At 49.1% G+C, this 12107-nt stretch overlaps 1 protein-coding gene across 11 annotated transcripts in view; it reads left to right on the top strand.

Annotated features, from left to right (window-relative positions):
- Window positions 1-12025, top strand: part of arhgap32b (Rho GTPase activating protein 32b) — a 69539-nt gene extending 57514 nt beyond the window's left edge. For 10 of the 11 annotated variants that reach the window (XM_035625797.2, XM_035625793.2, XM_047329208.1 and 7 more), the window contains 12 exons: window positions 863-1012; window positions 2592-2694; window positions 3175-3319; window positions 3753-3835; window positions 4070-4177; window positions 4458-4603; window positions 4707-4908; window positions 5229-5374; window positions 5462-5536; window positions 5615-6520; window positions 6707-7341; window positions 8280-12025. In XM_035625797.2, coding sequence (XP_035481690.2) covers window positions 863-1012; window positions 2592-2694; window positions 3175-3319; window positions 3753-3835; window positions 4070-4177; window positions 4458-4603; window positions 4707-4908; window positions 5229-5374; window positions 5462-5536; window positions 5615-6520; window positions 6707-7341; window positions 8280-10625 — 5045 coding nt within the window. In that variant the 3' untranslated portion in view covers window positions 10626-12025. Of the gene's footprint in view, window positions 1-862; window positions 1013-2591; window positions 2695-3174; window positions 3320-3752; window positions 3836-4069; window positions 4178-4457; window positions 4604-4706; window positions 4909-5228; window positions 5375-5461; window positions 5537-5614; window positions 6521-6704; window positions 7342-8279 lie in introns of all 11 variants that reach the window. The other variant, XM_047329203.1, reaches the window with a different exon arrangement.
- Window positions 12026-12107: the final 82 nt, after the last annotated feature.

Raw genomic sequence — 12107 nt, 5'->3', positions numbered from 1 at the left:
ATGAGGGTGGTGGAGAAGACGTGAAAGATTGTTGGGCGGTAGTGGTATGTCCAAAAATACAGTATCTTTTGATAATGGTATTGACCGTTAATCTTCACTCTTGATACTACTGTTTACCTCTATTGGTTCTGTTGCCAACCAGTGGAAACCGGTTGTTATAGGAGAAGCTACAATCACAGAGAGACGAGCAGAAAACCGAGTGTATCCACTGAAGCAGTGACGGGAGCTGAAGTGTGAAGAGGAAGGAGATGAGACAGACGACAGGGAGATGAGACAGTGCATCGAAACATTCGATGCACTGTGGAGTCTAACTGCATCACATTCTGCTCTTTCAGATCAGTGTGGTTTTAAGTAGACAGTCAAATGCTCAGTTGAAGGAAAGTGGATGGCTTCATGAGACAAGTAAAGTTCATGTGCACCAGCCGAGTCGAGTGCCACTGTCATCTGACCAGTGTGAGAGCTTCAGTCTGGAGCAGATGTTTGATTCACTTGATTTCCTCTCCACATCACTCTGAAGCAGATGGAATCACTGGTGTGGACTTTAAGAAGCTTATGACCCTTTCCCAGGCGAAGGGTTTTAAGTAGGTTTGCTCGGTTTTGGTTTTTTTGTGTGGTTGTGAAGAAGAACAGTGGATTCCTGTGTAGTTGCCTGGGAGGTGGTATTTAAGAATGGAGCTTTCTCTTCAAGGAAACTAGACATGCATAAAGGAGGGTTTGCATTAGAATGAAGCTGAACTGCACAAAGGGACAACGTTGAGCACCGTGTGTGTGGATGGAGCTTGTGTCAAACCCACACTTACTGTAGTGTAGTAAACGTGTGTGTAAGCGATCTAAGATGTGTCCTTCCTTCATCCCTCCTCAGTGTCTAAGAAGCACGGGAAGCTGATCACCTTCCTCCGCTCCTTCATGAAGTCCAGGCCCACCAAGCAGAAGCTGAAGCAGAGGGGCATCCTGCGGGAGAGGGTGTTCGGCTGTGACCTGGGAGAACACCTCCTGAACTCCGGACACGATGGTGAGAGACACACCTACCTGAGATCCATTTATTGTCTAAACACCTATGATTATATGCTTAATATCAGAGGTAGATGTCCAGGTTGACACCACTTGGTCTGTCTGTTAATTATACAGCTACTGGATAGCCAGCAGCAGCTTAGCTTAGTATAAAGACTAAAGAACGGTTCTAATGAGATGTGTTTGTTCTGTGTCTAATGTTTATCAGGTTATTTTCCATTATGATTCTTTAGGACTCAAATTTCAATTAATTTAACGTTAAACATACTGTATAAATGACATCGTGAAATGTTCAGCTGAAATGAATTACGAACCTCAAAGAGAATATTCACCACACACTGCATGTGAACAGCTTCACTTCACTTCAAGCTGACTCTTAACATGAAAACTTCACATACTATCTACACATGCGTCTTATCTCAGGTGGGGGTCACAGGTCCGGGTGAAGGTACTGTCCTTTTGACAAGCCTGCAGCCTCACGTGAGCGGTTCTGCAGCACAGTCGCACCTTCATGGGTGAAGGAGCCAATCCTGGACCTCACCTCACATGGAGCGATAAGCTGCTCTGTCACATGTTGCCGGGTCAACCAGTCGAGGTGTTCTGACTGCTGCCGTGACTGGAGAGATGAAAGATGACTGTGATCGTAACGCACTTAATTATATCGTAGACACTCTGACCCAGGGTTGTAGGAAGACGCAGTCAAGCAGCCACCACTGCACTTTACTTGTAACACTGTATTTAACAATGTAATATGTTTAAACGAAAGTCATCATATGTTATTATGATAAAAGTAAAAGTAGTCAGAACAGTCATCAGCTGCTCTCAAGAGTGCTCCGTGAAATAAATAAGTGAATAACTTCCGCGGTCTGAGACTCGACGTTCATCTGTCAGCCATCAGTAACCTCCAGCTCTGATGTCATTGCGTGAAAACGCGTTCAACACTCAAACACACGATGTGTAGTGTTGTGATAAGAGCAGGATTTCTCATCCTCATGGTCCTCGCCATGGTCTCCAGGGGAAACCATCTGAACAGCTGCTTCAGAGTGTTTCACTCTCCGTCATCGTCTGAATGATGTGTGCGCTGGGGCCTGGGATACTCCTTCAACACACACTCACCATCCTTATCTCTCTCTCGCACGCACACACACACACACACACACACACACACAGATAAACAACCTGTCTGCGTGATTCATGGTTGCTGGAGAAGAATGAAGAAGGTCTGTGTTTTTTGGAGGTTTTTCTTTTTTTGTCTGTCCATCTCGAACACAATCACTGTGCCTTGAGGCGACCGAATGTGACGCTGCCTCACAACAACAACCAGTTTTCTCCCTGTTGGCTTCATGCAGATAGAAAATAGATTAGATAAGTCACAACAGCACCAGATATATTCTTTCCACTTATAGAAGTGCTTTTTCTTCAGAAAGCACACAAACTGAATTAATTCACACTCAGTAGCCCCTGACCTACAGCGAGGCCGCACTGCTTGCACACGTCAGAAAAAGGAGAGCCTCTGTGATGTGACTCTCTGCAGTGAAGACCAGACAGATACCGACTGATCAGATGTTTCCTCTCCACAGTTCCCCAGGTCCTCAAGAGCTGCACCGAGTTCATCGAGAAACACGGTGTGGTGGACGGCATCTACCGCCTCTCTGGAATCGCCTCCAACATCCAGAAGCTGCGGTAGGAACATGCACAGTGAACACAGGATCTGATCTGAGCACATCAGGGTGATGGCTTCCACAGAAATGAGCTTTGCTCCAGGAGGACTCCGGTTTTGTCCCACGTCCTTCACCTGACAGCTGATAACATGACTTCTAGGCTGACAGTTGTTTACTATCTAAGGTTGTGAAGATTGTAAAGGTGCTTTAGTGTGTGATGGTGAAGGGTTGTGTCATAATCACAAGCGTGGTCTTTAACTCTAGTGTTTCAGGTTCACTGACTATGTCTTTCTATTTCTTGCACAGTTATAGTGTAGTTAGATTAAAGAAGTTACAGAGACCAGTTCATTATGTTGACCAGCAACCTGTGGTTAACAAATGTTGAGTGGTCACATATCAGTGATTTGAGTGAATTGCAGCTTGACCGTGTTTCACGTCCGTGCATCAGGTGACTCTTTCTTTCCGAGCTGACTCCATCTTTGTCCTCTTCCTCTTCCACCAGGCACGAGTTTGACTCTGAGCAGATCCCCGACCTGACCAAAGATGTTTACATCCAGGACATCCACTGTGTGGGCTCGCTGTGTAAGCTCTACTTCAGAGAGCTGCCCAACCCCCTGCTCACCTACCAGCTCTATGAGAAATTCTCTGTAAGCACACACTTCTCACACACACCAGTTGGACGTGTAGCTGCTGGTCTGTTAACCGTTACAGCACGTGACTCTTGAGCCTTTGCCTACAAGTCCTCAAGGGACATTGATTGGAGCGTGATTGAATGTTGTTTACAAAATTGTGAGGTTGAGTGAGGAAAGTAGATTTATCTTAATATTAATCTTAGCTGACACCCAAAGTAATATCTTTGTACTTGACACACCCTCTCATTACTATTGCATCACACCGCTCTGTGCAACTTGGAATAAAAACCTTCTCCAAGCACAACAATGTCCCTGAGGAGGAAGTCAATGTTTGCTGGTTGTCATGGCAGCTTTGGGGGGGGACTGATGTCCACTCCATATCCCATGTAACAGTGTGAACCTGGATGTTGATCCCACTGTTCACCCCCTCTCTGCTCTGACTCTGAAGGAGGCGGTATCAGCAGCAACGGATGAAGAACGGCTCATCAAGATCCATGATGTCATCCAGCAGCTTCCTCCGCCGCATTACAGGTCAGTGTGGAGGCACAGCGCCCTCAGCTGGCAGGCCGGGGTGTTGCCGGATTACAGATGTCAGTGTTAATAATCCCAGATGACTTTTACATTGGCTCTGTCCTTTGTGAAATACAGAGAAATAAATGCAAGTGACATTGCACGCAGATTTAATCACAGAGGGAAACACAGTCATTGATGCACATCACAAGCGGGAACCAATCCAAAGTGAATAAATGAATGTTTGATTCCCAGGACGCTGGAGTTCCTCATGAGACATCTCTCCCACCTGGCAACATTCAGCTACATCACCAACATGCACAGCAAGAACCTGGCCATCGTCTGGGCTCCCAACCTGCTGAGGTCAGGGGTCGTCCTGCTCTGTACAGTACACGTGTGCATGTGGTTCATTGTGTCAGTCGTCATCTTAAAGCCGTTCTGAGGGACTGTAATGGCTTTTCTTTTTCAATTCCTTGTTATTCACTTGATTACAGTCATTTTGATGGAGTCCCTCAGTTTGGCTATTGAATAGTTCTGTTTTGTGGGGTTTTCTCAGACTGTGATCAATGATGAGTCATTGTGTCTGAGTGGAGGATTAAAGTGCCTTTGTCCCTTTTCACTGTGTGTTTCCACGTTGTGTCAGGTCCAAACAGATTGAATCTGCGTGCTTCAGCGGCACAGCAGCCTTCATGGAAGTCCGAATCCAGTCGGTGGTGGTGGAGTTCATCCTCAACCATGTGGATGTTCTGTTTAGCACCAAGCTCAGCTCACTAATACGAGAGGGAGCAGGTACGTACAGACTTTGACATCGATCAAGCCCCTGCACACTACCCACATCTAGTTCGGTTTGACCCATTCATTGCTCTACTCCTGCCGTCCTCCACATCCCCAGGACACAACTCATTGTCACGGCCCAAGTCCCTGCTGGTTTCATCACCCTCCACCAAACTCCTTAGTCTGGAGGAGGCCCAGGCTCGGACTCAGGCTCAGATCAACTCTCCGGTCACTGAGGACAGCAAGTACATCGAGGTGGGCGAAGGTCCGGCCGCCCTGCAGGGCAAGTTCCACACCGTCATCGAGTTTCCCACTGAGAGGTTTGTCAACTCCTCCCCCTGATGACAGAGTACCTTCATAAGAACTACTGATATAAAACAGACTTTTTTGAGGGATATAATGCTGGCGTGTGTCTCCCTCTGCTGTTTGCTGGTAAGACTGCAGGCAGACTCAATTTGCTCCAGTTCCAAACTGGACTCCTGACTGTCTCTTGTCTCAGGCCTGTGCGGCGATCTTAAAAATGAAAATGATCTGATTTTACACAAAGAGCTATAAAGAGCAGTGACAATGCATTATTGTAGTTGTTTTTTTTAAGTTAGTGAAACTTACTGTTCCCTGTCACCACTGTTGTTAATCACAGGAAGAGGCCTCCAATCAAATCCAAGAAGTCTCCTGTGGGTAGCTGGCGTTCTTTCTTCAACCTGGGCAAGTCTTCCTCCATGTCCAAGCGCAAGCTTCACCGCAACCCCAGTGAGCCGAGTGAACTTAAATCCATGGCTCTCGCTGGTGAGTCCTTCCTCCACTTGTGAAATGTCCAGAGTCTCACAGGGCAGAGGGTCAGAGTACTGATACCTGTGAACCGTCATGTTTCAGGAGGCAGAGGAGACACAGCAACATTACGATCAGCCAAGAGTGAAGAGTCACTGAGTTCCCTGCACAATGTGGAAGGTAATCGACTGTGTCTTGTTCTTCTTCACTTTGACTTTTAAAGTGAATAGTTTCTGATTAAATCTGTACTCCCTCCAGGAGAGTCCAAGGTGTACCGTCCTCGGAGGCCGCGTTCCAGCAGCGACGCCCTGTCGGCCTCCTTTAACGGCGAGCTGCTGGACAGCCGGCAGCACTGCAACTCCTACGACAACCTGGAGGCCACGGAGGACAGCGACGGGGACGACGGGCCCATCTGTGTGCCTGCCCTCATCTCACCCCCTCGCTCCGCAGGCGAAGAGGTGGACCTCAGCCCGCCAGACATTGGCATGGCCTCCTTGGACTTTGACCCCATGTCTTTCCAGTGCAGTCTCCCAGACACATCCTACGCCTTCCCGTTAGATGACTCGCCGGCTGGGGCTGAGGCCTCCACGTTAAAGAGGAGCCCGGGCAGCATGTGTGGCAAGATCAACGGCTCCGACATCTCCGCCTCCTTCCTGGGCTGCCTGACCCCCCCCTTGTTATCCACAGACTTCAGTCTGGCTGCAGGAGAGAAAGCGGACAGCAAGAAATTGACCACTTCCTATTCGTACACTGATAAACCCACACAGGCTGTGTCACCTATTAAATGTGGTAGAGCCATTGGTATGACACATTTTTCCACTTCAGGGCTTTTCTCAGTAGAGATGCCTGACAAGAGTACAACTGGACAGGCTGCCCCTCCACAAGCAATACCTCCTCCTGTAACCCCCAAGGACTCCCCTCCCCTGATGGGCAGCGTGTTGCTGGGGGCGGCCGAGCTGTCACTAGGTGAAGCTTTCCAAATGGAGCTGCACTGTAAGCTGGCGGCCTTTGACAGCACGGACAGCGTAGAGCTGACGGGAGAGGATGCCGTCCAGCAGGCGGCAGCTGCCAGCAGACGGGAGCGCCACGGCGAGGAGCACCACGGTGAGGAGCGCCACGGTGAGGAGCGCCACGGTGAGGAGCGCCATTGTGAGGAGCGCCAAGGTGAGGAGCACGCTGAGCTTTTGTTTAAGTGTAGTTTTTGGTATATTTCTGACTAATGTGTGTACACACTGAACTCTTCCCTCTTTCCCACTCTTGAAGCACCTTAAAACCTGCCTGCTGTCACGTCTTTACTTCACCTGCTGCTCTTTTGCTTATAGATCCCTTGTGTTTCTGTGTCCCTGATAGGACTTGTAGCCCTGGACTCTTCAGAAGACCTCCCCCCTCATTCCCTCAGCTCTACAGCTCCCACCTCTGCCCCTCCTCCTCCTCCCCCTCCTAAAAATGCTGCCCGCATGTTGGCCCTGGCCCTCGCTGAGTCTGCCCAGCAGGTCTCCATCCAGTCTCAAGCTCGGTCCTCTGAGCCCCCGACACCGGTGTCCTCTCTGCAGTCACAGGACGCCTCTGACTTCCAGGACTCGCCACATCCACTCCTCCTACATTTCCAGACTCCCTCCGAGGAGAGAGCTGAACAAGGATGTCCCTCTGCCACGGCCGTCAGTGCAGCCTCTTCTTATCCCTACACTTCCAGTCCTCCGTTCAAGCAGCCGCTGCTAGACGCTGCCAAGTTCTCCAGAAGTCCACCTGGAACACAGCCACGGTCAGACTCCACCCTACCAGACACTCCGCTTTACAAGTGCGCTCCACTCTCTAGTTCAACCAGCCGGACTTCTCCAAGCAGGAAATGTCCAGAGAGGCAGCAGGCTGTGGCAGGACAGGTCCCGGTCCACAGCAGCTGGTCCACTCCCCCCGCGGCCTCCGCCACGGCCTCCACCCCCAGTGGCACCTGGACAGACTCTGTCGTACCGCAGCCTGGTCCTGAGGTAAGTGTCACACCACTCTCGATATGGATATTGGTCCTCAGATATTATTAATAGAGCCCGAGGCATAAGGATTTGGGGGGGGCAATATCAATATTAGGGAGTAGATGGGTATATATAAACATGTGTGTGTGGGTATACTATTTATATACTATACTATATATTATACTATTATTTTTTAGTTTGAAAAAAAGTCTGTCAATGATTCCTAAAATTGTTGTTTTCAAACCTTTATGATAAAGAAATGTAATTGAGGTTTGATATTTTTAGTTTAACCATAAACTTTATCATAAATAACTATATACTAAACACAAATACAACCAAATATATAGAACGGAAAATGCAAACATAAATGCATTGTTTATTCTGTACAATAAAATATTTCATATATATAAAAACAAGCACCGATGCGATTTTATGATCTAATTATTATTACTGTAATTATTAAGGGTCATTATATCCTGATATTGTCCTGATGTGTGTTTGCGAGTGTGTGTTCGCGCGCGCGTGTGTGCGCGTGAGCTGTACAGCAGATATACTACAAACTAGACCAGAAGATCCACTCATGTCAGCTTGTTGTCATTTAAAGCTACAGCTTGGAGAATGTTAGCTTAGCATAGTTTCACATAACACACCACATGTATTTATACATTTACCATAGATTCAAAGTTGTATGTTACTTATTTGGATTGTCTTCTGTTAGTCTTTCATATAGTTTTACTCCTTTCCTACTCTTCAGAGCTTTTTAATATTCGACGCTGTCTTGTATTTTAAATCCAACAGAAGCCAAATTTATCTGAAACAAAAGGCACCACTAAACTAAATGAACATGAGAAATTAAGAATATGAAATGTGAAACAGTCCAGTAACCAGACTGTGTGCTGCAGCAATGCGCAACTTGTTTGGTGTCAATCAGGTTCTGCTTGTTGTGTTTTACTCAGGTGAAACCAGAGGACACTGCACCACCCGTGACCCTTCCAACACCATCAGAACAGCCGCCTCCGACAGCTCAAAAGCCCAAAAAGCACTCTGTTCCCATGTCCCAGCATCAGACACAGCCTCGTCTTCCAACGCCGCCTCATCTGCAGCCTCAGCCTCAGACACAGGTCCAGCCTCAGCCTCAGCCTCAGACACAGGTCCAGCCTCAGCCTCAGACACAGGTCCAGCCTCAGCCTCAGCCTCAGACACAGGTCCAGCCTCAGCCTCAGCCTCAGCCCCAGCCCCAGACACAGGTCCAGCCTCAGCCTCAGCCTCAGATGCTCTCAAAGGCCAGTGCCAGAGTGGCCCTCACCTCTGCTGAGCCTCTTGAGAAGCCTTGGGAGGCCATTAAGCCAGTACAGCCCTGCACAGATTCTTCAAAGCACCACGACTCCTACGGACCCAGACCTCCGGCCCCTCCGGCCCCTCCTGTCCGCACCATTGAGAGCAAACTGGCCACTGCAGCACTCAGCCAAAGTGAAGCGTCCTATTCCATGCTGGATGAGGGCCCTGCACCGGGCCATCTGGAGGAGGCTGTGCCTCACCATCCTCTTTCTCCTCATTCATCTTCAATGCACAAGCCAGCCTACCTGTACCACGCTCAAGGAGAACCTGTTTTGATTGAACCTCCAGGAGCTGCATACTACCACCAGAAGCCCCTTCCACTGGGCCCGCAGTCCATGCCGCACCACTACCGGCCAGACAGTGTCCCCCCACACCTCTCATATGTGTCCACATCTGAGCCCCAGATACCTTACAGTGCCAGAGTGGACAACAGATACAGCACTTTAGGCCCCAGGTCATACCACCACTCCATCAAGTCCAGAGGAAACTCCCGCAGCATGTTCGTGTCTCCAGGCCCGGGGCATCAGAGTTATAGCCACGACAGAACCCAGGGCTATCCCACCATCCGCAGAGTGCACTCACTCCATGTTTCCTCCGCTGTCCGCTCAGTGCCCATCCACAGGACAGAGGTTCCGCCGGACGACGACATGTTCTTCTACCACAGGCCCGTGTATCAGTGCAAAGCCTACCAGCAGCCCCAGCAGCCCCAGCAGCCCCAGCAGCCCCAGCAGCCACAGCAGCCACAGCAGCCACAGCAGCCACAGCAGCCACAGCAGTCCTCACAAGCCGACTACCACGTCACTCAGCTGCAGCCTTACTTTGAGAACGGGCGGGTCCAGTATCGCTACAGTCCGTACTCTGGTTCAAGCCCTTTGGAGGCACCTTTCTACGACATCGACCCTTACGGCACCATCCGCATCCGGCACTTCCACTCCTACGGAGATCCCGGAGCTGTCGCTGGCCGACAGGGTGGAAAGGCGACTGGGTACCACTACCTCACTCGCCACGTTATCCCACCTGGGAAGGAGCACAGCTTTGTGAGCAGGGACATGCCCCCCGGCCATGGGAACAAGGAAGCTGCCTCGTACCTGTCTTGGGACCCCGAGGAGTCAGAAAGGCTTCGCATGCACTCCATCCGCAGGGAGAGCCGGGCCAGGCAGAGGATTAAAGGCCCCGTCCTCTCTCAGTATGACAACGTCGGCTTGTTCACACCAGCAGACATGTCGGGTTATGAAACCCTACACCTGCGCAGTAAATCAGACCCAGGTAAAGCTGTGCTGATTGTGGCGGAGAGCAAAGATGGCCGCTACCTCCCCAGACACATGGTGCCAGACCCTGACGTCCTCATGTACATGGAGACTGACAAGCATGTCCAGGGCAGTGTGGTGGGCGACAAGTCGGACGGGCACGTCAAACAAAGCAGTTCCAAAAAATGCCAATCCTCTCACTCCCTCCCTGCTACTCTGAGCCACAGTCTCTCCCATCAGCAGGAGAGCGGCCGACACGAGAGCGGAGACGACGGCAGGTCTAAACACTGGCAGCATCCCAACAAGAGGAACTTCCAACCGCGGTACGAGTGTCCCGATTCTAAAGCGAAAACACTGAGCGGCTACCACAGTGTGGACGACCCGCAGTCGGCTCCCAGGGAGCAAGTCGGCCGCACCAAACCTGAGCGGTCGCACAGCGTCCGAGAGCAGCAGCACTACAACGTGGACAGAGATTACACGTATCAGAAACACAGCAGCAAACCTGAGCAGTCCCACTATGATAACTTGGACGATTACCACCCAGTACCTCAACCTCAGGCCCCTGTTCAAAAACGCGGAGGCTCCGGCTCGTATCCCGCCCCAGGACTGTCAGCGAGCCACAGCAACAGAGCGTACTCCACCGCACTGGGCCAGGGAGCCTTCGTCCAGACCGAGCTGGCCATGCAGAGGTCAGAGGCCGAGATCCGCACAGAATGAGGGACGTCAGGGCAGGAACATGTGTAAAGAAAGACTGACCTCCGGGTTGAGCAGCCTCTGCAGGACAGTGGACTGTCGCACCAACGATATTTTTGCTCCTCTGTATTTTTAATGAATTGTAAAGAAAATTGTAAGACTTTTTACAGAAAGCCCTGAATGTACCTGAAGTTCAACGTCATATCATTGTGATTGATTGAGACAGTAGTCAGTCATAAATGTATAATATGAACAATGTACTTTCAACAGGAACCACACAAGTGTACAAATTTATATATATATACTATATATATAAATATATGAATAGAATCTGAATAGTAAAAAGGGATATTTAGTTGTATTTTTTTTAGGTGTGGCGCTGGGTATGAGCATCAACTGGGGTTAAGGTTTGCATTTTAGAAATGCATGAAATCTTTGTCCCACAGAACAGTTCGCCTGCGTCTGTCTGGATGTTACAGCACAAGGTGTGGAAGGAGGAGCCACGCAGGTCATCGGGCGCCCACCCCCTCCCCCTCCTCTGAGCGGTGTGTCCATGTTTGTCATGAAGAATCCACCTGAGTGAGTTATGAAGGAGATGCCGTGGGTTACTCTCAGTTCATATAGAGCTTATTAATCTTTTCTTTTCTCTGTGACTGTGCCATTTTTACGTAACTTTGCTGACTTTGATGACTTGGTACTTGGTCTGTTCTTCGGTGGATGAGGGACCAAATGACTCGGCGCAGTTGTTGCACATCCTGGGATGCAGAGGGGAAGCTGGTGTGTGCGTGTGGTAGCTTTAGAAAATGGAAGAGGTGGTTTTTAATCAAGGTACTTTCATGAACTGGACTGAAAAACGACGTGGCGAGGAACGTGTTGCCGCTGCAAAGAAACACCTTGGTGACGAGCCTTAACTTTAGTTCCTCCAGACATGATTCTGTTTAGTCATCGTCATACTGCACAAACATTGTCATAGTTAGATATACACTCACTCTTGATGATTCTTTGCAGTTCAGGGTTGGCAGGTGACCCGCAGGGTTTATTTAGTTTTGTATCGCCTCTTTGGTTCTGAATTTAAAACCATAAGCAAAGGAAATGTTGTTTTTTTTTCTAGATATCTGGGGCCACTTTTTTTCAAGCTGGAAATTCATGTATAGTACATTCATCTGGTATTATACTACATTCCCCTCTGGTTTACCATAATGGAAAGAAATACAATATTACAAATGTCTAAATCCAGGTTGTACTCTGTAACCGCTTGACTTCTATATTGCTTGCAGGTTTTGCTCCTCTTGCCTTATCTAAAGCCTCTACCTTTTCAGATGGGGTGTTGAAGTAAGGCACTGTGTACTTGAATGTGAAAACACTCTTGTCTCAAACTAGAGGTATCTAAGGTTAGATATGAAATAAATAAAACTGTTCAGGAACGGCTGTTATCCCTGTGTTTTCATAGCCTGGCGTGGTTCATTTTCCATTTCCAAGAGGCGTTACCAACGGACGCAGACGAAT

The sequence above is a fragment of the Scophthalmus maximus genome, chromosome 2, assembly GCF_022379125.1.
Source record: "Scophthalmus maximus strain ysfricsl-2021 chromosome 2, ASM2237912v1, whole genome shotgun sequence".
NCBI lineage: Eukaryota > Metazoa > Chordata > Actinopteri > Pleuronectiformes > Scophthalmidae > Scophthalmus > Scophthalmus maximus.
Note: the sequence above shows the minus strand (reverse complement) of the source record. Positions and strands in the feature narration are given on the sequence as shown.